This window comes from Leptopilina boulardi, unplaced genomic scaffold (assembly GCF_019393585.1).
Source record: "Leptopilina boulardi isolate dan_hultmark-lab unplaced genomic scaffold, ZJU_Lbou_2.1 LbouV2_122, whole genome shotgun sequence".
NCBI classification, from domain to species: domain Eukaryota; kingdom Metazoa; phylum Arthropoda; class Insecta; order Hymenoptera; family Figitidae; genus Leptopilina; species Leptopilina boulardi.
The window spans coordinates 2,644,797-2,671,663 of record NW_026137666.1 but is presented as its reverse complement, the minus strand read 5'-3'; the positions used below and the strand labels follow the sequence as shown (position 1 = coordinate 2,671,663).

At 28.2% G+C, this 26,867-nt stretch overlaps 2 protein-coding genes and 1 long non-coding RNA gene across 5 annotated transcripts; 1 reads left to right on the top strand and 2 right to left on the bottom strand.

The window, feature by feature from the left end:
- Window positions 1-3,224: 3,224 nt before the first annotated feature.
- On the bottom strand, window positions 3,225-7,999 carry LOC127287141 (uncharacterized). Of its 3 annotated transcripts, none has more exons than XR_007843842.1 (3): window positions 7,884-7,999; window positions 5,208-5,577; window positions 3,225-4,789 (listed from the first exon to the last, which is right to left on the bottom strand). It is a non-coding gene; the product is annotated as an uncharacterized LOC127287141 (long non-coding RNA). The 3 variants fall into 3 exon arrangements; XR_007843840.1 differs by lacking the exon at window positions 7,884-7,999 and adding an exon at window positions 6,089-6,344 and having other exon boundaries at window positions 5,208-5,718; XR_007843839.1 differs by lacking the exon at window positions 7,884-7,999 and adding an exon at window positions 5,948-6,339.
- A 2,036-nt stretch (window positions 8,000-10,035) lies between these two features.
- LOC127287020 (uncharacterized) lies at window positions 10,036-12,941 on the top strand. Its single transcript, XM_051313721.1, has 3 exons — window positions 10,036-10,826; window positions 10,894-11,452; window positions 12,210-12,941. The coding sequence occupies exons 1-3, from the start codon at window positions 10,200-10,202 to the stop codon at window positions 12,362-12,364; spliced, it is 1,341 nt and encodes a 446-aa protein (XP_051169678.1). The 5' UTR covers window positions 10,036-10,199; the 3' UTR covers window positions 12,365-12,941.
- Window positions 12,942-13,111: 170 nt separating this feature from the next.
- On the bottom strand, window positions 13,112-16,621 carry LOC127287032 (uncharacterized). The gene is made up of 7 exons (XM_051313744.1): window positions 16,354-16,621; window positions 15,669-15,807; window positions 14,961-15,119; window positions 14,605-14,740; window positions 13,866-14,027; window positions 13,608-13,705; window positions 13,112-13,509 (listed from the first exon to the last, which is right to left on the bottom strand). The coding sequence occupies exons 1-7, from the start codon at window positions 16,372-16,374 to the stop codon at window positions 13,322-13,324; spliced, it is 903 nt and encodes a 300-aa protein (XP_051169701.1). The 5' UTR covers window positions 16,375-16,621; the 3' UTR covers window positions 13,112-13,321.
- Window positions 16,622-26,867: the final 10,246 nt, after the last annotated feature.

The window sequence follows — 26,867 nt, the reverse complement described above, 5'->3', positions numbered from 1 at the left end:
TTAATTCGAAAGAATCAATTTTTTTTTGACAATCAAACAAATCAAACTTATTCGAAAACAATTGACAAAATAAGAAAAGTTTAGAACTTGGACAGAAAAATACAAGGAAAAAGTAAATTTTATTTATTATTTAATTTTCAACATTTTAATTGAATATGGAAAATGTTTGTTAATTAATGTGATTTTTAAATTTTACATTAAAAATGGGACGCAGTAAGCTTGCACACAAATAGGCTGTTATAATTTTCGCAGGGTCTAATTTTAAAAAAATGAATTCAATTTATTAGAATTTTATAAAGAAAACTTTATGTTCAAACTGAATTTTGATATCAAAGGATTTTTCCTTTAAATGAATTTTTATGTAATAGAATTTCTATTCATCCTAAATTGTATATAATTAATTGTATAGTTTATCTAATTTTCATTCAACTAAATTACTATTTTATAAAATTTCAATTAAAATAATTATATGAAATAAGAATTCTACAAAATAGAGATTTGTTAAAATAAAACTTATTTTTAATTAAAATTTGATTAAGTATTATTTATGTTAAATATAAATTATTTTAAATGTGAGTTCTGTTACATTAAACAACTATCAAATAAATCTTCTATTATATTAAGTTAACAAATTTCGAAAAACGACACCGACCCCGTGACCTCGACACCGTCCTTGAAAAATCTATTTTCAATTATTTTCAAATAAATCAAAATACTTTGCATATATGCTGTTAGAAAATCTTACAAACTATTTTTATGTAACATCTTTTTTCAATTTTAACCCGAAAAAGGGTTATTTTTCAATTTTAACCCGAAAAAGGGTTATTTTGCAATTTTAACCCGAAAAGGGGTTATTTTGCAATTTTTTAAGAATTTTTTGATTTTTTCAATTTTTTATTATTATTTTTTATTATTTATTGTTGTTTTTTCAATTTTTAGTTAGTAACCTATAATATTGTGTCTAATTTTAAGTGTCATTAAAATCAAATGTTTTTAACTTAATAATTTTAACATTTCTTAATTTAAAACGAAACATCTTCTATTATATTAAGTTAACAAATTTCGAAAAACGACACCGATCCCGTGACCTCGACACCGTCCTTGAAAAATCTATTTTCAATTATTTTCAAATAAATCAAAATACTTTGCATATATGCTGTTAGAAAATCTTACAAACTATTTTTATGTAACATCTTTTTTCAATTTTAACCCGAAAAAGGGTTATTTTTCAATTTTAACCCGAAAAAGGGTTATTTTGAAATTTTAACCCGAAAAAGGGTTATTTTACAATTTTTTAAGAATTTTTTGATTTTTTCAATTTTTTATTATTATTTTTTATTATTTATTGTTGTTTTTTCAATTTTTAGTTAGTAACCTATAATATTGTGTCTAATTTTAAGTGTCATTAAAATCAAATGTTTTTAACTTAATAATTTTATCATTTCTTAATTTAAAACGAAACATCTTCTATTATATTAAGTTAACAAATTTCGAAAAACGACACCGACCCCGTGACCTCGACGCCGTCCTTGAAAAATCTATTTTCAATTATTTTCAAATAAATCAAAATACTTTGCATATATGCTGTTAGAAAATCTTACAAACTATTTTTATGTAACATCTTTTTGCAATTTTAACCCGAAAAAGGGTTATTTTGCAATTTTAACCCGAAAAAGGGTTATTTTGCAATTTTTTTAGAATTTTTTGATTTTTTCAATTTTTTATTATTATTTTTTATTATTTATTGTTGTTTTTTCAATTTTTAGTTGTTTTTTCAATTTTTAGTTAGTAACCTATAATATTGTGTCTAATTTTAAGTGTCATTAAAATCAAATGTTTTTAACTTAATAATTTTAACATTTCTTAATTTAAAACGAAACATCTTCTATTATATTAAGTTAACAAATTTCGAAAAACGACACCGACCCCGTGACCTCGACACCGTCCTTGAAAAATCTATTTTCAATTATTTTCAAATAAATCAAAATACTTTGCATATATGCTGTTAGAAAATCTTACAAACTATTTTTATGTAACATCTTTTTTCAATTTTAACCCGAAAAAGGGTTATTTTTCAATTTTAACCCGAAAAAGGGTTATTTTGCAATTTTAACCCGAAAAGGGGTTATTTTGCAATTTTTTAAGAATTTTTTGATTTTTTCAATTTTTTATTATTATTTTTTATTATTTATTGTTGTTTTTTCAATTTTTAGTTAGTAACCTATAATATTGTGTCTAATTTTAAGTGTCATTAAAATCAAATGTTTTTAACTTAATAATTTTAACATTTCTTAATTTAAAACGAAACATCTTCTATTATATTAAGTTAACAAATTTCGAAAAACGACACCGACCCCGTGACCTCGACACCGTCCTTGAAAAATCTATTTTCAATTATTTTCAAATAAATCAAAATACTTTGCATATATGCTGTTAGAAAATCTTACAAACTATTTTTATGTAACATCTTTTTTCAATTTTAACCCGAAAAAGGGTTATTTTTCAATTTTAACCCGAAAAAGGGTTATTTTGCAATTTTAACCCGAAAAGGGGTTATTTTGCAATTTTTTAAGAATTTTTTGATTTTTTCAATTTTTTATTATTATTTTTTATTATTTATTGTTGTTTTTTTAATTTTTAGTTAGTAACCTATAATATTGTGTCTAATTTTAAGTGTCATTAAAATCAAATGTTTTTAACTTAATAATTTTAACATTTCTTAATTTAAAACGAAACATCTTCTATTATATTAAGTTAACAAATTTCGAAAAACGACACCGATCCCGTGACCTCGACACCGTCCTTGAAAAATCTATTTTCAATTATTTTCAAATAAATCAAAATACTTTGCATATATGCTGTTAGAAAATCTTACAAACTATTTTGATGTAACATCTTTTTTCAATTTTAACCCGAAAAAGGGTTATTTTTCAATTTTAACCCGAAAAAGGGTTATTTTGAAATTTTAACCCGAAAAAGGGTTATTTTACAATTTTTTAAGAATTTTTTGATTTTTTCAATTTTTTATTATTATTTTTTATTATTTATTGTTGTTTTTTCAATTTTTAGTTAGTAACCTATAATATTGTGTCTAATTTTAAGTGTCATTAAAATCAAATGTTTTTAACTTAATAATTTTATCATTTCTTAATTTAAAACGAAACATCTTCTATTATATTAAGTTAACAAATTTCGAAAAACGACACCGACCCCGTGACCTCGACGCCGTCCTTGAAAAATCTATTTTCAATTATTTTCAAATAAATCAAAATACTTTGCATATATGCTGTTAGAAAATCTTACAAACTATTTTTATGTAACATCTTTTTTCAATTTTAACCCGAAAAAGGGTTATTTTTCAATTTTAACCCGAAAAAGGGTTATTTTGCAATTTTAACCCGAAAAGGGGTTATTTTGCAATTTTTTAAGAATTTTTTGATTTTTTCAATTTTTTATTATTATTTTTTATTATTTATTGTTGTTTTTTCAATTTTTAGTTAGTAACCTATAATATTGTGTCTAATTTTAAGTGTCATTAAAATCAAATGTTTTTAACTTAATAATTTTAACATTTCTTAATTTAAAACGAAACATCTTCTATTATATTAAGTTAACAAATTTCGAAAAACGACACCGACCCCGTGACCTCGACACCGTCCTTGAAAAATCTATTTTCAATTATTTTCAAATAAATCAAAATACTTTGCATATATGCTGTTAGAAAATCTTACAAACTATTTTTATGTAACATCTTTTTTCAATTTTAACCCGAAAAAGGGTTATTTTTCAATTTTAACCCGAAAAAGGGTTATTTTGCAATTTTAACCCGAAAAGGGGTTATTTTGCAATTTTTTAAGAATTTTTTGATTTTTTCAATTTTTTATTATTATTTTTTATTATTTATTGTTGTTTTTTCAATTTTTAGTTAGTAACCTATAATATTGTGTCTAATTTTAAGTGTCATTAAAATCAAATGTTTTTAACTTAATAATTTTAACATTTCTTAATTTAAAACGAAACATCTTCTATTATATTAAGTTAACAAATTTCGAAAAACGACACCGACCCCGTGACCTCGACACCGTCCTTGAAAAATCTATTTTCAATTATTTTCAAATAAATCAAAATACTTTGCATATATGCTGTTAGAAAATCTTACAAACTATTTTTATGTAACATCTTTTTTCAATTTTAACCCGAAAAAGGGTTATTTTTCAATTTTAACCCGAAAAAGGGTTATTTTGCAATTTTAACCCGAAAAGGGGTTATTTTGCAATTTTTTAAGAATTTTTTGATTTTTTCAATTTTTTATTATTATTTTTTATTATTTATTGTTGTTTTTTCAATTTTTAGTTAGTAACCTATAATATTGTGTCTAATTTTAAGTGTCATTAAAATCAAATGTTTTTAACTTAATAATTTTAACATTTCTTAATTTAAAACGAAACATCTTCTATTATATTAAGTTAACAAATTTCGAAAAACGACACCGATCCCGTGACCTCGACACCGTCCTTGAAAAATCTATTTTCAATTATTTTCAAATAAATCAAAATACTTTGCATATATGCTGTTAGAAAATCTTACAAACTATTTTTATGTAACATCTTTTTTCAATTTTAACCCGAAAAAGGGTTATTTTTCAATTTTAACCCGAAAAAGGGTTATTTTGAAATTTTAACCCGAAAAAGGGTTATTTTACAATTTTTTAAGAATTTTTTGATTTTTTCAATTTTTTATTATTATTTTTTATTATTTATTGTTGTTTTTTCAATTTTTAGTTAGTAACCTATAATATTGTGTCTAATTTTAAGTGTCATTAAAATCAAATGTTTTTAACTTAATAATTTTATCATTTCTTAATTTAAAACGAAACATCTTCTATTATATTAAGTTAACAAATTTCGAAAAACGACACCGACCCCGTGACCTCGACGCCGTCCTTGAAAAATCTATTTTCAATTATTTTCAAATAAATCAAAATACTTTGCATATATGCTGTTAGAAAATCTTACAAACTATTTTTATGTAACATCTTTTTGCAATTTTAACCCGAAAAAGGGTTATTTTGCAATTTTAACCCGAAAAAGGGTTATTTTGCAATTTTTTTAGAATTTTTTGATTTTTTCAATTTTTTATTATTATTTTTTATTATTTATTGTTGTTTTTTCAATTTTTAGTTGTTTTTTCAATTTTTAGTTAGTAACCTATAATATTGTGTCTAATTTTAAGTGTCATTAAAATCAAATGTTTTTAACTTAATAATTTTAACATTTCTTAATTTAAAGCGAAACATCTTCTATTATATTAAGTTAACAAATTTCGAAAAACGACACCGACCCCGTGACCTCGACACCGTCCTTGAAAAATCTATTTTCAATTATTTTCAAATAAATCAAAATACTTTGCATATATGCTGTTAGAAAATCTTACGAACTATTTTTATGTAACATCTTTTTTCAATTTTAACCCGAAAAAGGGTTATTTTGCAATTTTTTAAGAATTTTTTGATTTTTTCAATTTTTTATTATTATTTTTTATTATTTATTGTTGTTTTTTCAATTTTTAGTTAGTAACCTATAATATTGTGTCTAATTTTAAGTGTCATTAAAATCAAATGTTTTTAACTTAATAATTTTATCATTTCTTAATTTAAAATGAAACATCTTCTATTATATTAAGTTAACAAATTTCGAAAAACGACACCGACCCCGTGACCTCGACGCCGTCCTTGAAAAATCTATTTTCAATTATTTTCAAATAAATCAAAATACTTTGCATATATGCTGTTAGAAAATCTTACAAACTATTTTTATGTAATATCTTTTTGCAATTTTAACCCGAAAAAGGGTTATTTTGCAATTTTTTTAGAATTTTTTGATTTTTTCAATTTTTTATTATTATTTTTTATTATTTATTGTTGTTTTTTCAATTTTTAGTTAGTAACCTATAATATTGTGTCTAATTTTAAGTGTCATTAAAATAAAATGTTTTTAACTTAATAATTTTTTCATTTCTTAATTTAAAACGAAACATCTTCTATTTTATTAAGTTAACAAATTTCGAAAAACGACACCGATCCCGTGACCTCGACACCGTCCTTGAAAAATCTATTTTCAATTATTTTCAAATAAATCAAAATACTTTGCATATATGCTGTTAGAAAATCTTACAAACTATTTTTATGTAACATCTTTTTTCAATTTTAACCCGAAAAAGGGTTATTTTTCAATTTTAACCCGATAAAGCGTTATTTTGCAATTTTTTAAGAATTTTTTGATTTTTTCAATTTTTTATTATTATTTTTTATTATTTATTGTTGTTTTTTCAATTTTTAGTTAGTAACCTATAGTATTGTGTCTAATTTTAAGTGTCATTAAAATAAAATGTTTTTAACTTAATAATTTTTTCATTTCTTAATTTAAAACGAAACATCTTCTATTTTATTAAGTTAACAAATTTCGAAAAACGACACCGATCCCGTGACCTCGACACCGTCCTTGAAAAATCTATTTTCAATTATTTTCAAATAAATCAAAATACTTTGCATATATGCTGTTAGAAAATCTTACAAACTATTTTTATGTAACATCTTTTTTCAATTTTAACCCGAAAAAGGGTTATTTTGAAATTTTAACCCGAAAAAGGGTTATTTTACAATTTTTTAAGAATTTTTTGATTTTTTCAATTTTTTATTATTATTTTTTATTATTTATTGTTGTTTTTTCAATTTTTAGTTAGTAACCTATAATATTGTGTCTAATTTTAAGTGTCATTAAAATCAAATGTTTTTAACTTAATAATTTTATCATTTCTTAATTTAAAACGAAACATCTTCTATTATATTAAGTTAACAAATTTCGAAAAACGACACCGACCCCGTGACCTCGACGCCGTCCTTGAAAAATCTATTTTCAATTATTTTCAAATAAATCAAAATACTTTGCATATATGCTGTTAGAAAATCTTACAAACTATTTTTATGTAACATCTTTTTTCAATTTTAACCCGAAAAAGGGTTATTTTTCAATTTTAACCCGAAAAAGGGTTATTTTGCAATTTTTTTAGAATTTTTTGATTTTTTCAATTTTTTATTATTATTTTTTATTATTTATTGTTGTTTTTTCAATTTTTAGTTAGTAACCTATAATATTGTGTCTAATTTTAAGTGTCATTAAAATCAAATGTTTTTAACTTAATAATTTTATCATTTCTTAATTTAAAACGAAACATCTTCTATTATATTAAGTTAACAAATTTCGAAAAACGACACCGACCCCGTGACCTCGACGCCGTCCTTGAAAAATCTATTTTCAATTATTTTCAAATAAATCAAAATACTTTGCATATATGCTGTTAGAAAATCTTACAAACTATTTTTATGTAACATCTTTTTGCAATTTTAACCCGAAAAAGGGTTATTTTGCAATTTTTTTAGAATTTTTTGATTTTTTCAATTTTTTATTATTATTTTTTATTATTTATTGTTGTTTTTTCAATTTTTAGTTAGTAACCTATAATATTGTGTCTAATTTTAAGTGTCATTAAAATCAAATGTTTTTAACTTAATAATTTTAACATTTCTTAATTTAAAACGAAACATCTTCTATTATATTAAGTTAACAAATTTCGAAAAACGACACCGACCCCGTGACCTCGACACCGTCCTTGAAAAATCTATTTTCAATTATTTTCAAATAAATCAAAATACTTTGCATATATGCTGTTAGAAAATCTTACAAACTATTTTTATGTAACATCTTTTTTCAATTTTAACCCGAAAAAGGGTTATTTTCAATTTTTTAAGAATTTTTTGATTTTTTCAATTTTTTATTATTATTTTTTATTATTTATTGTAGTTTTTTCAATTTTTAGTTAGTAACCTATAATATTGTGTCTTATTTTAAGTGTCATTAAAATAAAATGTTTTTAACTTAATAATTTTAACATTTCTTAATTTAAAACGAAACATCTTCTATTATATTAAGTTAACAAATTTCGAAATACCATACTTTGCATATATACTGTTAGAAAATCTTACAAACTATTTTTTTTTATAAGTCCAAAAAAATTAGGGACTTTGAAAAATATTGATTTTTTTATTTTTAATACTTAATTTTCATTTACAATAATGTAAAGTTATAATATGTTTTAACTTATTTATGGCATCCATTCTGCAATTTTCGTAAGTTGTTTTATTTCTTATTAATTTTTAAATTAATTTTTTATAATTTAGTTTTATATGAGTGATGTTATTAATAAATTATTATAATTTATTATATTATTTTCTTTATGTTACGCAGCCGTTACTACTCAGCGCAGCCAGTTTACAGTTTTTGTTATTACTTGATTATATTTTATATATTTTTGTTAATGAGGGAGCATATTTTATATATTTTTTTCTTTTAAATGGTTTTTTAATCCTTTCTATGCGATATGATCAGTATAATAATAATTATAATATTTTTTTATGGCGCTGCCGTTACTGTTCAGCGCAGCCATTTCCAATTCAATGAATTAATTTATTTATAAAGTAGAGTTAGTAGATTTCTTCGTAGTCGAATTTTTTTAAAACATGTGTTAAATATTATTGTAATACTTCTTGGTAAACAATGTTTCTTACATAAATTTCTTTTTCATTGCCTATCTTTTTTGTTAAAGCAAATCCAAGCCTTATTTGAAATTGCTTTCTTGACATTTGAAATGGTATTTCTTCGTTAGACGGTGAGAATGTAATTCGTGGCAAAATTACAATCTCATTTTTATAATTTCGCGTTATTACTTGTGCATGAATAGAAAAACTACCCATTTTAATAACTTTTAGTCTTGTTCCATTACAAAGACCTCTTTCTAAATTAATATTCCTTAAAAGTATCACAATTGCACCAATCTTTAATATTAATTTGTGAGGAGGAAGTCCATTTGGAGTTAAACTATTTAATACTTCAATTGGTATTAAGTTAGTTATTGTGTCACACTTTTCATCTTCTTCAGATGAATCTTTACTTAAATATTCTCTAGGTTCACCTGTCATTCGTTTAACAACATCATTATTTAATTCAAATACATCATTATTCCGGAGAACTAGTAATATATGTAAAATCAAACAAGAATCTCTTTATAACGGTTTACTATAGATAATAAAAATAAAAACCGATATTTTAAAAAGTATTTCGATTTATTACGAATATTTTTCTCAAAAATTTGCAAAATCTACATGTGTTTGTGGGACAATTTACATCAATATAATATAATATAATATAATTTAAGATAAAAAAAATATATTATAATATAATATAATTAATATTGTTGTCATAATTATAATAAAAAAAATCTAATATTTAACAATTGTCATTTCATCCTTCAATGGAACTGATCAAAATTAAGATAAATTTTATACAATATTAATTATATATTAATTTAAAACATAAATTATATATATAATATACATAAACTACAATAAGTAAACAACAATAAGTACAATTTTAACCGAGCGTGCGTTAGCGAGCGAGGAATACATCGCTAGTATTTAATTAATTAGAAATTTGCTTAATGAACAACTATGTTACACAAAAAAAATTTTTTATTAAAATTTTATAAAATATTAATTTGGTTAAATGAAAATTGCGTTGGATGAAAATTATGTGAACTACACAATTTATTATATAAAATTTCGGATAAGTAGAAATTTTATTATTTAAAAATTCATTTAAATAAAAATTCTTTGACATTTAGAGATAGGAACTTTTTAATTTTTTTAAAAAAGCCGAATTATGCTTAAATTAAATTCTTCTTCTTAAATAGAAAAATTATATTTTGTTGCTGATTAAATTTAAGGAAATTTCTATTGAAAAAAACTTTTTGTAAGGTTTTAAGATGCTTTAAATCATTTAAAAAGTTTCGATGAAAATTATGCTTTTATGCACAAAGTTCCTATCTCTATCGATATCAAAATTCAGTTTCAACATAAAGTTTTCCTTATAAAATTCTAATAAATTGAAGTTATATTTTTTCAAATTTGATCCTACGAAATTATAACAACTTATTTGTGTACTAGCTTACTGTTTCCTTAAAAATGTATTATATTTTTTGCAGGTTGAGGACCAGGCTAAGATATCAAAAATTCAATGAATATGAAGTAATTGCCCATATAGTATAATTATTTACAATATATACTGCAAGTCATAAAGATTTCTAAAATGAAAGCACTGGACATTCTGCTTTACTTAAATTGGCTATTAACTTTATATGAATCATCGCCGCAAATAGCTTCATCACCTATCGAAACACAGGAACATATTCTCCATATGTACATTCTATATCTAGAACTTGAGAAAATAGAGTGTTTACAAAGTAAACGAAAGTTTTGGGTTCGACCAATCTTCAGTGTTCAACGTCGAAGAGCACAAGGTGCAAGTGACAATCTAGTTTTCGAAATGGAAACTGAAGACAAAGAACAATATTTAAAATACTTGCGCATTACAAAGAAAATGTTTTACAAACTATTAAAAAAAGTTCAACCTCACATTAAAAAAAAATATGTGATTCGAAAACCAATTCCAACTCATACCAGATTGCATATTTGCCTTCGTTATCTTGCTTCTGGTGATTCCATGGAATCTATTGCCTATCAATTTCGAGTTGGACACAATACAGTATCGAAAATTGTAAGAGAAACCTGTAGAGCTATTTGGATATCTTTAAAAGGTATAGCTTTTCCTCGATTAACAAAAGAAGGGTGGTTATCCCATGCAAGGAGTTTTGAAGAAAAGTGGAATTTTCCTCACTGCATCGGTGCAATCGATGGAAAATTAGTTGTTATGCAGGTAATTGATAAGTTTACAGTGCAAATTGCAAATTAATTATAAGAAATTAAGAAAAATATTTTTTTAGGCTCCACCGAATTCTGGTTCTCAGTATTATAGCTACAAGTCAAGGTTTAGCATGAATTTAATGGCAATAAGCGATGCACACTATCGATTCATTGCGCTTGATATTGGTGCACCAGGAAGAAGAAGCGATGGTGGAGTATTTGCTGAAAGCGTTATGTTTAAGAAATTTTCAACAAATACATTCGATGTACCTAAGCCAGAAGCAATAAATGCAAATACTCCTGCTCTACCGTATGTTCTTGTTGCGGATGAAGCATTTTCATTAACAAGTTACTGTATGAGACCTTATCCTCGAAGCAAGCAATTAAATATTAAGAAAAAGGTATTCAACTACCGTTTAAGTCGAGCAAGGCGAATGGTAGAAAGTGCTTTCGGTATCCTTACAGCTCGTTGGAGGATATACAGGAAGGAAATCATAGGCTCCACGACACTGGTTAAAAGGATTATTCAAGCTACTACATGTCTTCATAATTGGATAATAACAGAGTCTTTGAGTAATCCTGAAAATAACTATCAGTACACTCATTTAACACCAGTTGAACGATTGCAACCCGTGAACGGTACGAGATTTCAGAAACATTGAGTTAGATGTCACAACTCAAAAATTGCATTCTTTATATAGGGTAGACTGGGCAAAGACCATCAATTGTCACTTTTCGAACTGTGGTTTTGAATTTGGAGCCTGAGAAATACTAAGAAGGGATTTAAAGATTGATAAATCTTTCAAACCCTTAATATTTCTCATTATTGGCTACATTTTACTCAATAAATACAACTTTCGGTCTCTTCTTTATTTTAAGATATAGCCATTTTACGCGATTTTTAGAACTGGTTTTCACACACTAATACTTAGGGGTATTAGGGATCTAATCACCTTCATCCTTCCGTCACTAATATGTAACACAAACCAAACTAAGCGGCACGAAGTTACTAAATATTGAAAAGAAAAAAATAATAAAAATCAGTAACAAATTATTTTAAATTAGTTAATCGTACAGCAAGACTTCAGAAAAAAGGCTTAAAATAAAAAAGATAGTTCTTAGAATGAGTACTGTAATCCGGCTGCTTTATTACCAATCGATTCGAAACTAAGGACGCATATTTACATACTGTCATTGTTATTATTTACGTATAGTGTCAAGTTTATAAAACGTAAAAAACTAATTTTCAAGTAAAATGGTTATCTCTGCCTAGTTTACCCTACAATTTAATATATTTGTTTATCATTTTATGACAAAAAAAGAATTAAAAATTAATTATGAATTAAATACGATTAATGAAATATGTACATTTCAAATTATGTAACTTTTATTGCAGGATTACAGAGTATACCAACACAAAATGAAATGGCACAACAGACTTTAAATAATCCCAATGAAAATACAGTGCGCAATAATTTTGCTGACTACTTTGTTTCGCCCGAAGGATCCTTATCATGGCAATATGAGAAAGTGCTACAAAATGACTTTTAAAATTTCGTTTTCAATTACAATTTTATTACAAATGGGAAAATGCAGAAGTGCAAATAGCTACATATTTATTATAAATAAAATTATCCTTTTTTATTACATTAGGTATTTTAAAAAGTGGCGTATAAATATTTATGAAACCTTTCTCCCATACATACCGTGAATATAATTTAAAAAGATACAAACTTATGAAAGTAACTCAAATATTTGATTTTTTTAGAATTCTTTTCAGCATATAATATTTAACAAAATACTAATGATTATAACAACTTTCGGAAGTCTGAAGATCATCACTTTTTAGCAAAAGCAATTATTACAAAACGTTTTGATATTTGGTTTTTTTATAATATCTTGCAGTGAATTATGAAATAATTTATATCTAGTAATACATTTTTTATAACGTAACTATAACAAAAAGAACTTTTTAATCTTCCAATATTTAACATTTATAAACATTTATGCTTACAACAACTTTCCGATTTATTAAGACTATTTAATACTTTTTGGCAAAACCAACTATAAAAAAAGGTTTGATATTTGGTTATTTTCTAGTGCCTTGCAATAACATAAAACAAATTATGATTATATTAATAAATTTTTTTAAATTTAAATCTAACAGAACGAACTTTTTAATCGTCCATCATTAAATATTTGTAAGAATACAGATGCTTAGAACAACGTTTGAAAGTCTTACGATTTTTTATCACTTTTTAGCTAAAACAACTATTAGAAAAAGTTTTAAATCACACATAGTAAAATAATAATAAGTAACAAACATAATTTTTAATATTTGACATATTTACTCATATATTTAATAACTTGTAATGTAAAACCACTACTAGAACGAAATAACCTTATAGAATTATGTAAACCTTATATTTAATAGAAGAAGATTTGAAAATATAACGAAAAGTATTTCTAAAAAATCTAGTTTAAATCGTACTGCTCTTGAGTTATTTGTTAATTATACTCTCGTTCCAAAATTTCAATGAATAGTCTATGAACTCTAAGTTGACGTGGAGGTTGTAATTGTTTGAACGTTGCACTGAAGCTGGAAAACAGCATATCCGTATGATCTGCTTTTGGAATCTTGTGTGACTGAATTTTTTCTAAAATTAACATTTGTAACTCCTCTTTTTTGCTCAATGCTGTTGAAAAAGATCAAAATATTAGTCAAAAAATGATTAATCATGTTTTAAACAGCCTTATTTATTTAAATTTCAAAAAAGTTAACTGCTTTTCGTACTTTTATCTTTTTTTTGGCTCGATGAAGTTGACAGTTCATCATTCCTAATTATTCCTGAATGAGGCGCATTTTCATTGTTTTCGTTTCTGGAAGTTCCTCTATTGAAGAATAATAATTATATGAATGACTTATGACATGTCGAATTTTTTAATGCATATAATCCTAAATTAATTTTGTAAAAAGTATATTTTTTATGAGTGTGAAATTAATTACTTTGCACATATCTCAAGCTTTATTATTTTATTTGTAAATACTTACGTTGCAGAAGTTGCATTAAATTCTATATCAGAATCGTTTCCATCAAGACTGAAATCTGATGATCTTCTAAGTCGCTTATTGGCCGAATTACTTGCAGGTGACTCTCGCAATACCGAATTACTTGTGGGTAACTGCCGCAATACCGAATCATCCAATGTGTCTCTTAAATGATAATTTTATCAAATTATGTTGTAAACAGAAAAATTAAAATGTCAATGCATTGTTTAAAATAATAATAATGATAAGTAAACAAAGTCGCAGATTTGTAATATAAATAATAATAATCAAAAGCTTTTAAATTTTAACAATTGTTATTACCACTAATTATTATTGTTGATTGAATTTTGAAATATTACTTATTATTTTACATGTTGCTTCAATGATAATAAGTCTTATTGAAAAAAATAAAGTTAATGATTTATTTTACTTTTAATTGTTTTATAAAATTAATTTGTACTAATAACAGCAAGTTGGTGAATCGAGTGAATATTCCATTTTCCAAATTAAAACATACTAAACTTAGCAAATACTTATTTCACAATAACTTTAAAAAACTTACTTTTATTTACTTTTTATCTAACATGTAAAATTATTTCATTTTCAAACGTTACTTAAATAAAGTAATTCAAAATTTTTCATCAAGCAATTGACAATTTACTTGTGCTTGACAATCAAGCACATGACAATTTTAAAATACAAATGAATAATTACAAAGTTATAACACAATATTTAAACATACCCATCATTGCCATCTTCTTCCAAAAATATCATTTCATTATAGTGACGGAAAAGTTCGGGTTTACCTTTTTTTAAGGCTTTTTTAAATTGGTCCCGTAAGTTTCGCCATTTTTTTTTTGCATCAGCACCTGACCATTCTATTGACAGAAGATTCCACAATTAATAATAAATTTTGAAGCACATGATTCAATTTCTTACACTATTAAAAAGTTATTATAGGTGTGCAAAAAAGCTCGTAAGCAGATCAAATAATTTAAAGCTTTTCATATTTCAAATTCTCTAAAATTTAGAATTTCAGAGTAAAATATAGAACTCAAAAATATTCAAGTACTTAAAAATATAGAGCATTAAACTAACCTGTACATACAATTTCGGCAACTTCCTGCCATAACTGTTCTCTTTCCTCAGGAGATACCGATCGTTGAGCCTCTTTATTGTACAAACTTGGCCTTTCATAATGGGCCCTAATCAAACGAACTTCAACAGCACATTTTTTTTCTTTAGCTGATAGTTCCTCTATATTAACATAATATTTTTCTAATAACACACTGTTAAGAGAAGTATCAATAAAAAAAATACCTTTTGTTTTTACTTTCATTAAAAAATTTAATTTTTTTTCATAAACGCTGAAATAGAGCGTATTATTGCCTTGCATTAACTTTTAAGCATTTCCTTAATACTTATAGAAAGTACTTTTATTAAATTATAAGGTCATCTATAAATCATATGATAAAATAGGAAGTAAATAGGGATAAACCAAATATCACAATTCATGTTAACTGTTAATATAAAAAAGGAATACGAGGGAGGTGGGTGGGTGTTAAAATTTTGAAAAAATATATCACATGTTTTATGGATGATTCCATTCGTTAATTTTCTTATAAATTTTATACTTTTGAAACTTAAGAAACTTCATTATTTAAATAGCATAATTTAATCAAAATATGTAATTGACAAAATTAAAAACATTTTCATTCTTAAAGTTAATAAATTACAAGAATAACAATTTTTTTTGAAAAACCTGCATGATAATAGAAATAATTAAAGAAACGAAAAAAAACTTACTCATGCTAACAATTCCATTCGTACTAATCAAGAGACAATACTTGTATTCATTAAAATTTGCAAAACATGAATGCTTTATAATATTTTCGTAATTGACATTCCAAATTCGCCAGTTACAATTCCAGCAGTGATTGGCCACCTATGCAAATTATTTTGAATATTAATTTTCAAGACAATACAAAAGTGAATAAATCAATTTTTCAAAAAAATGTAGATAAACACAGATTTAATATATTAAAGACCATACAAATCGATCTATCACTCTTGAATTTCAGAAAAAAATTTTATTAACAAAGAATTTTCAATTATAAAACATCTAAGCTTAACCTAGATGATTTGTAATATTAACTTTTTATATTAGGAAAAATTAAAAAAACCTTTAAATCTTCTAATTAAAATAAACTTTATTTAAAAACAAAACATCTTAAATTCAGAAAAAAAACTCTTGTATAAATAATCAATTACAATTTTTTAGCTCAAATTTAACTTTAGGGGTTATGTGAAAAATTACATTTGTTTAAATTTCTCCAAAAAACAAAATATGGAATTATCAACTTCTGAAATCTTGATTCTCAATTAGTTATTATAGTAGTTTACATTAAAAGAACAATATCATTAAAAATGATTAAAATGAATAACATTTTAATTACAATGAAAATACATATAACCTCAACAATTATCCTACCTGCACGTTTTCCTCCGACATGTTTAATTTTACCTTCTTTATAAAATTATTTTTTCTAATTATTTTTACTTTTTATTAAACTTTATTATTATCAAAATCTAGTCTTGTAATTATTAAATAAACACTAAAAACACTTCAAAGCAACATTCAAACCTTTAAAACAAAACAAACAGCAAAGACGGAAGCTCAGGTATAGCAGAGATGGAACACATTGGAAAAAACGCACAACTGTCGGAAACGCAAAACAAAACGCAAGCATGGGACTTCACCCTAATCAGCCTTATTACCTTCAAGTAAATAAAATTCATTTTATTTAAGAACCACGCCTAGTTCGGAACGTAACAGCTGATTTGGTGGCAGCGGTGGGATTGTCACTTTTGTTGCAAAAACAATTTTATGAAAATTCTCAAATAATTCGGCATCTTTATTTAGAACAAACAAAATTTTTAATGGTTCAAATTTATTCAAAATCAATTATATCACTCTTATAAACACATCATATTTCATTAAATGTTTATTCATATATTTCACTATAAACATTTGTAAAGGGTCATTTTAAATTCTCTAGCAGTTTTGTTCTTACGCCGTCCGGCGAATTACAGAATTTGTTATATTTTCATTTTACGCCGTCCGGCGAACCTGAGAATTAGGGTGTTTAAAACCGACTGTTTAATAAATTCATAAAATCATTCAAAATATTATTGAGTAAGCTATTTTTACGCCGTCCGGCGAACTATAGCTTTGAAAATTGGAGATCTACGCCGTTCGGCGAGGTTTTCATATCAATAAATTTTGATAATATCATTGTTTGGAATTTTGAGGTCTTAGCAGGGTCAATTTTACGCCGTCCGGCGAATTTTGACTTTGTACTCGACGTTTTACGCCGTTCGGTGAATTCTGTCTAAGCCCTTGATTTACACAAACAATTGAAAAGAAGTCTCAATTTTTGATTTATTTGTAATATCAATATTCTAAAATAACAATGTTATTTTCAGTCAGATTAGATTATGCCAGATAAACCAAAAATTGATAAAAAAAACCCAGAAATAGAGGAGGAACAAACGCAAAAAGGCGATTTGATAAAACCGATAATCTTAATATAATAATTCTTCAAAATCAACAATATTTTTCTACATTCTTCGATTTACTATTACATCAAACAGAACAGTTAATATCCGTAAACAATAATTAAAGTAAAAAGTTTATAATCAAATTCATAATGTATTTTGTTTATTTTATTACATTCCTTGTATATGTAATGTTTTTCGCCATATTTTGGTGGACAGTTTATCATTAAAAATTCGGTTAGTAACCACAAATGAATAATTACTTCTCAATTCTTGAATATAATCAACATAATTATCCTTACGATGAATTAATCTCAGGTAATTTCAAATCACATAAAGGTAATTTTCTTATTGATCATACATTAACAATAAATTTGGTAAAAGAATCAGCAATATCATCGTTTGTATCTATAGATAAAAACGTCATAATAACAGCAAGACAAGGTGCAATTTGCACAAGTGGTAGTGCATTAATAGAATTTAGCGATTTCTCTCTAAGATTTGAAGCTATCGATTATCAAAGTGAAACAGAGATTATTGGAATTCTTACCCAAATATTCACATATCTTCCCAAAATTTAAAAGAAAATAGAGGACTCTTCATAGTTAATCCTTGTTTAGATATTAACCTGATTAACGACAATAAATTGGCTCCAGGTACAACAATTAATAGATCCGAATCTCTATTATTGACTCCAGGACCAATCTTCACCTCAGGAACAGTATCAATAATAATTGCGCATAAACCTATCAACACACAAAATTTAGGAGAAATCTAAGTTTAAATAAAGCCCTCTTGAGAAAAGATATCAGGCGAATATACTAGCATAAGAGGTTGCAGTTGTAAACAGGCGCGAAAGTTTGATTTTATACTCTCGCACTACTGTCTAGCGCCAAGTGCGTTAGTTCGTAAGTAGTACAAGACGAGCTGTGTCAGACAGACAATAGTGCGATAACACTAAACTCCCTAGTACCAATACGGCTATACGGTTCCAAGCCGCCATTATCCGTATTCCCCTATGAACTCATACTTTCATTTTATTGAAAAATATAATCAATTATATCCAAAAATTCATTTGGAATCATATTTCTTTAAGGATCACGAGTGTTTATTCATATTTGACCCATCTTTACCAATCAATTTAATTAAAGAAAATGAATTAATTCCCTTTTTAGGAATAAATCGCATAATTAAATATTCCCTAAGAGATAGTACAGTCAACACTATCGGAGAAGCAAAAGTTTGCATCAATTATACAGTTTTAGAATTCCAAACTATTAATAGTGAGAGTAATTCTAATATTGCTGGAATTTTAGGGTTACCATTTTCATTTGATATAATTAACGAAATATTTTATTCATTCCTTCCGTTTTTAGTAAACTTATAATCATGGCTACAGATAGACCACAAACAAGTAACTTATCCGATAATATTGATAGGACTTTAAACGATGCCATGATTACATCAATGGCTGAGTGTTTTGCGTTGCAACAGGGCATAATGAATATTCCTTTTTATGATGGTAAAAACATTTCTGTAAGAGTTTTTATAGAAGATATAATAAATAGTGAGTCTAATATTCCTATTAATTGTGAAAAACAATATTTAAAGGCAATTCTTGACAGATTAAAAGGTGTAGCTAGAGATAGTATACAAGGTAAGAATTTTAATACCATAGACGAATTAATCCAACATTTAAAACAAAGATTTGCTCATCGCAAGTCATATACATGGTATCTACAAGAAATATCTACAATTCGTATGGGCCGAAATGATAGCGTGAGTGAGTTTTACGACAAAATATTGCTCTTGATGGCAGGAGCTAAGGCTGCTCTTCAGGATAAATATGGTGTCGAAAGATCAAATACTATGATGGAACCCTTAGTTGAATGTGCATTAGAAGCATTCACCCGAGGTTTACCAGATGGTATGTCTAGTATTCTAGAAGCTAGAAATCCTACAACCATTGAAGAAGCATTAAAATTTGCTTTGGAATTTGAAACCCGACATCAGTATCATAAAGCGGAATATAATGCATATCATTATTCACGAAATTCTCAATCAAGTGATTATGGTTCTAGAGAACGAAGCCCTAGTCCTAGAGTACGATTTGCTCATCCAATGAAGCAATGAGACATCATGCTCAATCTCCTATTCCTTTTGGTATATTGAAAAATCCATACCAACCATACCAGTCATCAACAACCATACTTTCAACACCCAAATCATTATCCTCCAAATGCATATGTTCCTTATAATCCTTACCCTTATTTTCCTCATTCTTCATCACCACAAATGCACAATGATAAACCATACGAAGGGAATAGAACGCTTCCTCGTGCACAATCTCCTAAACATTCTGAAAAGGATCTTTTAAACTCCAACATCCCTCGACGAACGGACGCGACGACGAGTGTGGAACAAAAGGAGCGTCCTACAAGCGTGAGAATTTTGAGAAAAATGGAACAATCTTGCACGCCAAAAATAATTGAGAATCCCCAGTAATCACCATAAATTCCCCTAGTTTCTTGGAAGCAATAGCACTTTTATTAGTAGATACTGGAGCAGATGTAAATTTAATTAAATTATGTGTACTACAACCAGATTTAGAAGTCAAACAGGATGAAGCAATACAAATAACTGGAATAACTCCTATAAAGACATCTACTTTAGGAACCGTAAAAGTAGAAATAGATTCCAAATTGATTACTTTTCAAGTGGTAACTTCCGATTTTCCTATAGAATCAGATGGTATATAAGGTAGGCACCGATTTTACAATATCCTGATTACGATAAGCCTTTCACATTGATAACAGACGCTTCAGATTTCGCTATAGGAGCTGTATTAAGTCAAGAAGAGGATGGATTTGATCTACCTATTGGCTATCTTTCTCTAGTATTAACTGCGCCTGAAATAAATTACTCAACAACAGAAAAGGAATGTCTAGCAGTTCTATATGCTGTGCATTATTTTAGACCGTATATATATGGAAAGAAATTCACTTTGGTCAGCGATCATGAACCCTTAAGATGGATAGACACCATTAAAGACCCAGGACAAAGATTAATAAGGTGGAGATTAAAATTGCGAGACTATTTATACGAATTTAAGCATAAATCAGGGAAATTAAATACTAACCCAGATGCGTTATCTAGAAATGTCTACACAAAAGAAGAAAAACCACTTGAAACCGAACATACACAATTCAAAATATTTATTTATTTAACTTGATTACAGTACATGACGTACATACAAGTGAGTTCCGGAAATTTGATGTAGTACAAAAAATATAATAGAAAATTTCTGTTAATTAAAATAATCGCTCTCACCGATTCATACGCTCTGACAATATCTTGACCACTATATTAACAAATTTTTTAATTATTAAGCTACTATTCGAAGACATTATTTCATACCATTCATCGACGGAAAACGGATTACTAGGCTCCCGGTCAAACGCACGCAGAAGCAAATGTTCACTAGCCGGACATTGAATTAAAATATGTAGAAAGCTTTCATTATCGAGGCAGCAAGAGGTACACTTTTTATCAACATGGAATTTATATTTAGTCTTATCAAAAATGATCCGAGTCGCGTGTTTGTTAAGCAGTCTGATTTGGGCTAAAATTTTTTTAAAATAGATTGGAATATTTAAATCGAGATAGCTTCGCGAATTCGTGTGAAAATTAAGATAGGGATAAATTACCAGGCTTTTAGAAATTTCAATGCACCTAAAATCTTTTCCTTTGAGGAAATTAGCATAATCACTTAGAATTTTTTGTTCGTTCCAATTATAGATATTTACATTCATGAAAGATAGCGCGTCGATAAGACCACAAGGTTTGAAAAAGTGACCCTCCAATTTTGTGAACCAATTAAATTTATTGTTAACCGAATTACCTTTGGCCATCAAAAGTAGTCTCTCCGCACACTGTCTTGGGTACCGTGAAGAATCCATCTGTGAAATTTTATTTAACCAAGAAAGCGTGAGTTTAAGAACTTCGTAAGCCAGGGGAAGATAACCTGCCTCGAACCTGACTGCATAATTAGGTGTGCAGTTCGGTAAGCATAATAATCTTTTGATAAAAGTAAGCTGCACCCCCTCAATGATATCGAGTAAATCCAAAGACCAAACTTGACAAGCATAAAGCAGCACGCTGACAGCGAGGCTACGAAACAGCCCCCTACACAAGGCCCACGAGCTCATTTTGGTCGCGAATATTGTTTTCCATATCGAGCCCACAGCGGTATACGCGGAGCTAGTTAACTTCTTCGCAGCTGGAGAAAATGAGCAAGAGTTATGGAAGGGGATTCCCAGATATTCGTACTCCTTTACTACCTCGATACGACTCTCATCATATTTAAATGATTTATATTTTTTCGCCCTTGAGTTTCCCGATTTCGAAAATATTACAATCTTTGTTTTGTTCGTGTTCATCGTTAATTCGTTCTTAGCACAATATTCTCGAAGACCATTTAATTTTTTCTTTAGTTCGCCCGGGGTGTCAGCCAGGAGAACATAGTCATCCGCGTAACCCAGCATGTTTATTTCCAGTGATCTATTAATAGCAATACCTCTACAACCCTTGTTAATAAAGAACAATTCCTTGTCCGCAATAAAAAGAAGGAATAAATATGGACTAAGAACTTCGCCCTGAAGAAGCCCTTGAGTAACCTTTACGTTCTTAGTATGCTCAACTCCCACTCTAATTCTGGTAAACGATTTACCGTATAAGTCCCGGACAATATTGATAAATTTTGAACTAATTCCCATAGAATAAAGTTTGCTCCACAATAGGTCATGGGATACTGATGGAAAGGCTCCCTTAAAATCAACAAATGCCGCGTACAGCACTGAGCCCGGAGAGCTCAAGTGAATCTGCAGGTTTGAGGATAGACAATACAAGTTGTCCAAGCAGGATTTACCCCTCCTAAAACCCGCCTGAGACTCCGGTATCAGGCCCCTTGATTCCGTCCATGCCATGAGACGAGAACACAAGATCAATGTAAAAATTTTAGCCAAACAATTGATTAGTGTGATCGGTCTATAATTGTCAGGAATCGTGGAATCACCCTTTTTAAAAAACATAGTCGTAAATGATTCTCCCCACCTTTTTGGTACTTTTTCAGTAGTTAAAGTTTTATTGAAGAATAAATTCATATACAAAAGCCAATTTTGTGGCAAACTCTTAAGGAAATCATAATTAATCTCATCTGGACCAGGAGCCTTTCCATTCTTACATTTGGACAAGCTAATAATAATCTCCTTCATCATAATGTTATTATCTAATTCCGGTACCATTCGTAGTGTACAAATTGGCTTTAAATTTATGTTTCCTGGATAAGGGGGGAATGCTTCCAGTAGGTAACACTGCCACGTATCGAGATCAACATTCGAAAGTTGGCATGAGCGAGGTCGAAATGAATTTATCACCTTCCAGAACTGCTCAGAATTCTTACAGTTATTGATTATTTCTGTACGTGTTTTTTCGAAGATAAGTTTTTTAGTTTTCAACAATCTTAACTATGATACCTTTTCTTGAAAATAAAGTTTTTTATTTAAATTAGTGAAACCTGCAGCTCTGGAAGTTTTCAATGCAGATGCCAAGCTTCTCTTTGCTGCTTTACATTCAAGGTCAAACCAAGGTTTTCGATTTACATTTTTAAATAATTTGACCTGAGATAACATGTCTAAATCTAAAGAAACAGCTGTGATCGACGAAGAGTTTCGTTTAAACCGTCAACGTCCAAGTCAACATCACCCACCTCTTTTCTCTCCGACATCAAAAGGGTGAAAGAGAAAGCTTTATCCTTACAAAATTTAAGTTTAGTAGTTAAGTTGTCAACTCTTTCTTGATTGAGGCTTGATAATGTTAGTGCAACGGGAAAATGATCGGAAGAGGTGACCTGATGAATGACCTGGAGGTCACGGACAATAAAAAGAGCTTCCCAGTTACACCAAATCAGATCTATCACACTCTTACCTAAAACACTCACATGATTCCGGTCATTTCCCCGAATCAATTTCCCCGAATAGACATTTCCCCGACAACCGTTTCCCCGAAGCTGATTCCCCGAAAAAGCAGTTTTAATAATTCCCCGACAAAATATTCCCCCGAAAAACCGTATCCCCGAAAAACAATTTTACTGAAATTTAAAAAAAAATTAAAGATGAACTAGCGGGTACATCCGCGAGAGTTTTGTGCCTGTTACCGGAGCGGGAAAATATAAAAAAAGGTATTAGAAGAAAACGACGCAAAGATGCTCTTCCAAATCCCTCATCGCTTGATGAACTCGGAGAACTTCCAGATGAGTTTACAGTGACGTCTACTGGTGACAGATTTTTTAATATTTGATTCGAAGAGCTTAATTTATTTTATTTTTACATTTATATTTATTTATTTATATTCTATTTTTACATTTATATTATTTTATTCGCATTCATGATGAAAAAATCAATTAATTCGCAAGCCTCCAAATTACAAATTAGGTTTTTACCTCTGGTATTCGAGATTACATCATATGAATTTCTTTCCGAAAAAACAGCCGATACATTCTGGAAAAATCCCTAATCCGGTTGATTTAAGTCGGCTACTCTGCAGTTAAAATCGCCTCCGATAAAAACCGGAGTATTTGGAAATTTTAAATAAACATTGTATATAGTAAGAGTAAAATTGAGGGGCTGATAGTAAAAATGGTTTAAAATAACATTGGGAGCAAAAGTGGGATAAGTGACTTGGGAGCAAAAACGGGTTAAAATGATTCGTTTAATTTATTGATAAATTCATTATATTATCGATTAAAAAATATTAACAATAGGAAAAAATGCATATTTTATTATAATTAATATTTTTTAATCGATAATATAATGAATTTATCAATAAATTACACGAATCATTTTAACCCGTTTTTGCTCCCAAGTCACTTATCCCACTTTTGCTCCCAATGTTATTTTAAACCATTTTTACTATCAGCCCCTCAATTATCTATAAAGCTATTGGCGATTCAAACAGCTACACTAGCGCCACAGTTGAACTAATTTAGGTGTGACTCGCTCTAAAGCAGTCTCTGTTTTGACATTTTATTTCAAATTATTTAATTATTCTGATATTTTTATTGCGTTTGTAAAATTATTTTTAAGCGTTAAATAAAAAAAAATAATTTAAAACACATGGAGTGCTACAGAGCGTGTCACACCTAAATTAGTTCAACTGTGGCGCTAGTGTAGCTGTTTGAATCGCCAATCGAGGTCCGCATTAGGAGCTAGATAAACAAGACCAATAATAAAAACCGAGTCAAGTGGAGTCTTCACTTTAATAAATAAAAAATTACTGTGCTGTTGAACAATTAATTTTGTTTTGTGGAAGTTACAGTGATGTTAATAGGTGCAACGTGCACTCTTTTAATCTTGCAAGTCGCCCTTCTCCACATGCAGTTTAATTTGGTGTGGTGACTCTCTGGTTGTTTAGTGTTGTTCTAATATACTCTGTGATTTCCTGTTTATCTGGAGTGTTGTATTTCGATCTGGGATCCTCATCTGGAGTTTTTCCTTAGTGTTTTGTGAAGTTCGGTAATTTAATCGACTCTTTTCAAGTAAAATTGCACTGCTTATTTTACTTGATTACTTTGACCAGATAGTCTATTACTTAATGGGACAATGAGTAATACCGATGAAGAGAGATGGAAAACATTGTTTTCGTCGATCAACGAAATCACCACACAACAATCGAGTCTGAATAGTAAATTCCAAGTTACTAATAATATTTTGGACTCTATAAACACAAAACTTGTGGGGCATGAAAGCCGGATGAGGGCATTCGAGGTCAATATTGATAGACTCTTCAAATCGCAAAGAGACAAGAATATTGTGCTAATTAGACTAGAAGACTCTGATGACGTCAACAACCATTTGATAGAGGTAATTTGCCAAATTTTTGAGGAGCTGGGCTTAGAGATTCCTAACTTGGCCATCGACGATGCTTTTCGTCTGGGGAAGGGGGATACTTGTCGTCCTGTTCTCGTGAAATTTATAGCCACTAGATGGGTGAAGCAGGTCTTTACTAAGGTTAGAAATTTTAAAGACAAAAACCTTGCTATCTCAAATGATCGTACTCCAGAAGAGAGAATTATTCGCAAGCATAAATTGCTTCAGGCAAAAAACTCACAATCAACGGAGGATAAGGAATCAAATTCTGAATCATCATCATCAACCAATGATCCCAAGCGCAATCATCTCAATTCCACCCAGACTTTTTCCCAAAAACGAAAATGGAATTCCAAGGCAATTTCGCTGGCTACACCTTCCAAGAGAGGGCGGCGGAAAACTGGAGTCAATGAAGTCTTAGGTTCTCAATCCATGGTGAAATTTCTATCGCACAACCCACCGCTTATCGATGGGGAGCAATTACCGCTTGAAGATGTGACTACTGCCAATGAGATCAAAGACAATAGAAAAGCATAGCAACGAAGACATCAGTGAACTAATACTGCGAGACTCAACTCTAATACTTCCTCATTATATCAAAGTAATGTAGAAGGGGGCAAAGTTATATTTTGGAACGCCCACGGTATACGTAACTGGCCGGACGTCGGGGAACTTACCAACCCACAGGACATTGTCTGTGTATGTGAAACGAATCAGAAAACACAATTCAAAATGTTAATGAACAATCAAACAAAAAATCCAAAAACAAAACCACCTCCAATATCTATTGTCACAAGAAGCAAGGCTGGACAAAATTCAAAATTAAAACCACCTCCAATATCTGTTGTTGCAGGAAGTAAAAGTGAAAAGGAATTAAAAACATTTAAGCCAAAATCAATATTAAAGCCTCCAAAAACTTAAGATCTAAGGACAATTGCCTCAAGAGTATCAACAAGAAGGGCAACACAAACCAGAATAAAAATAATAGAAAAACCAACGGAAAGTGAGAATTCCGAGGACGTGGATATTAAAAACATTAATCCTCCTATTCAAAAGGCTAGTAGAAGTACACTCCCTAGTTTAAAACTTCCACCAGCTGCATTAAAACTTCTCCCTGGACCAAAAAGTGCACCTCCAGAATTACCTACTAAAAATGATTTGATTCTACAGCAAGAAACGGAGCTCATAACTAACATAGACCCACCAATAAATATAACTGAAGAAAGTTCTGAAGAAGAAGAAAGAAATGCATTACAATTAACTAAAACCAAAATCGCAGAAAATTTAGAACAATCGATATCACGATTTAATGATTCTTTAGCACAGTATAAAGATTGATTATCAAATACCTCTTTATTACCCAGAAATTGGCGAACTAATTCCGATGGAGATGATGATGAAGCTATACACAAAGAAGCTAATGAATATGTTACAGGAGATCATGCTGAATTTTCAGAAAAATTAGATTTCTATTGGGATTATGCTAAAGGTGAATCCATATGGCAGGACAATGAACAAGAAG

Bases quoted from the DNA above. Each gene is read 5' to 3' on its own strand.
- LOC127287020 (XM_051313721.1), top strand. From the start codon at position 10,200: ATGAAAGCACTGGACATTCTGCTTTACTTAAATTGGCTATTAACTTTA. The intron at 10,827-10,893 runs GTAATTGATAAG...ATATTTTTTTAG, and splicing joins GAAAATTAGTTGTTATGCAG to GCTCCACCGAATTCTGGTTC. The intron at 11,453-12,209 runs GTACGAGATTTC...CTTTTATTGCAG, and splicing joins ACGATTGCAACCCGTGAACG to GATTACAGAGTATACCAACA.
- LOC127287032 (XM_051313744.1), bottom strand. From the start codon at position 16,374: ATGTCGGAGGAAAACGTGCAG. The intron at 15,808-16,353 runs GTAGGATAATTG...TAATTTGCATAG, and splicing joins TGTCGGAGGAAAACGTGCAG to GTGGCCAATCACTGCTGGAA. The intron at 14,028-14,604 runs GTATGTTTAAAT...TTATCATTTAAG, and splicing joins GAAGAAGATGGCAATGATGG to AGACACATTGGATGATTCGG.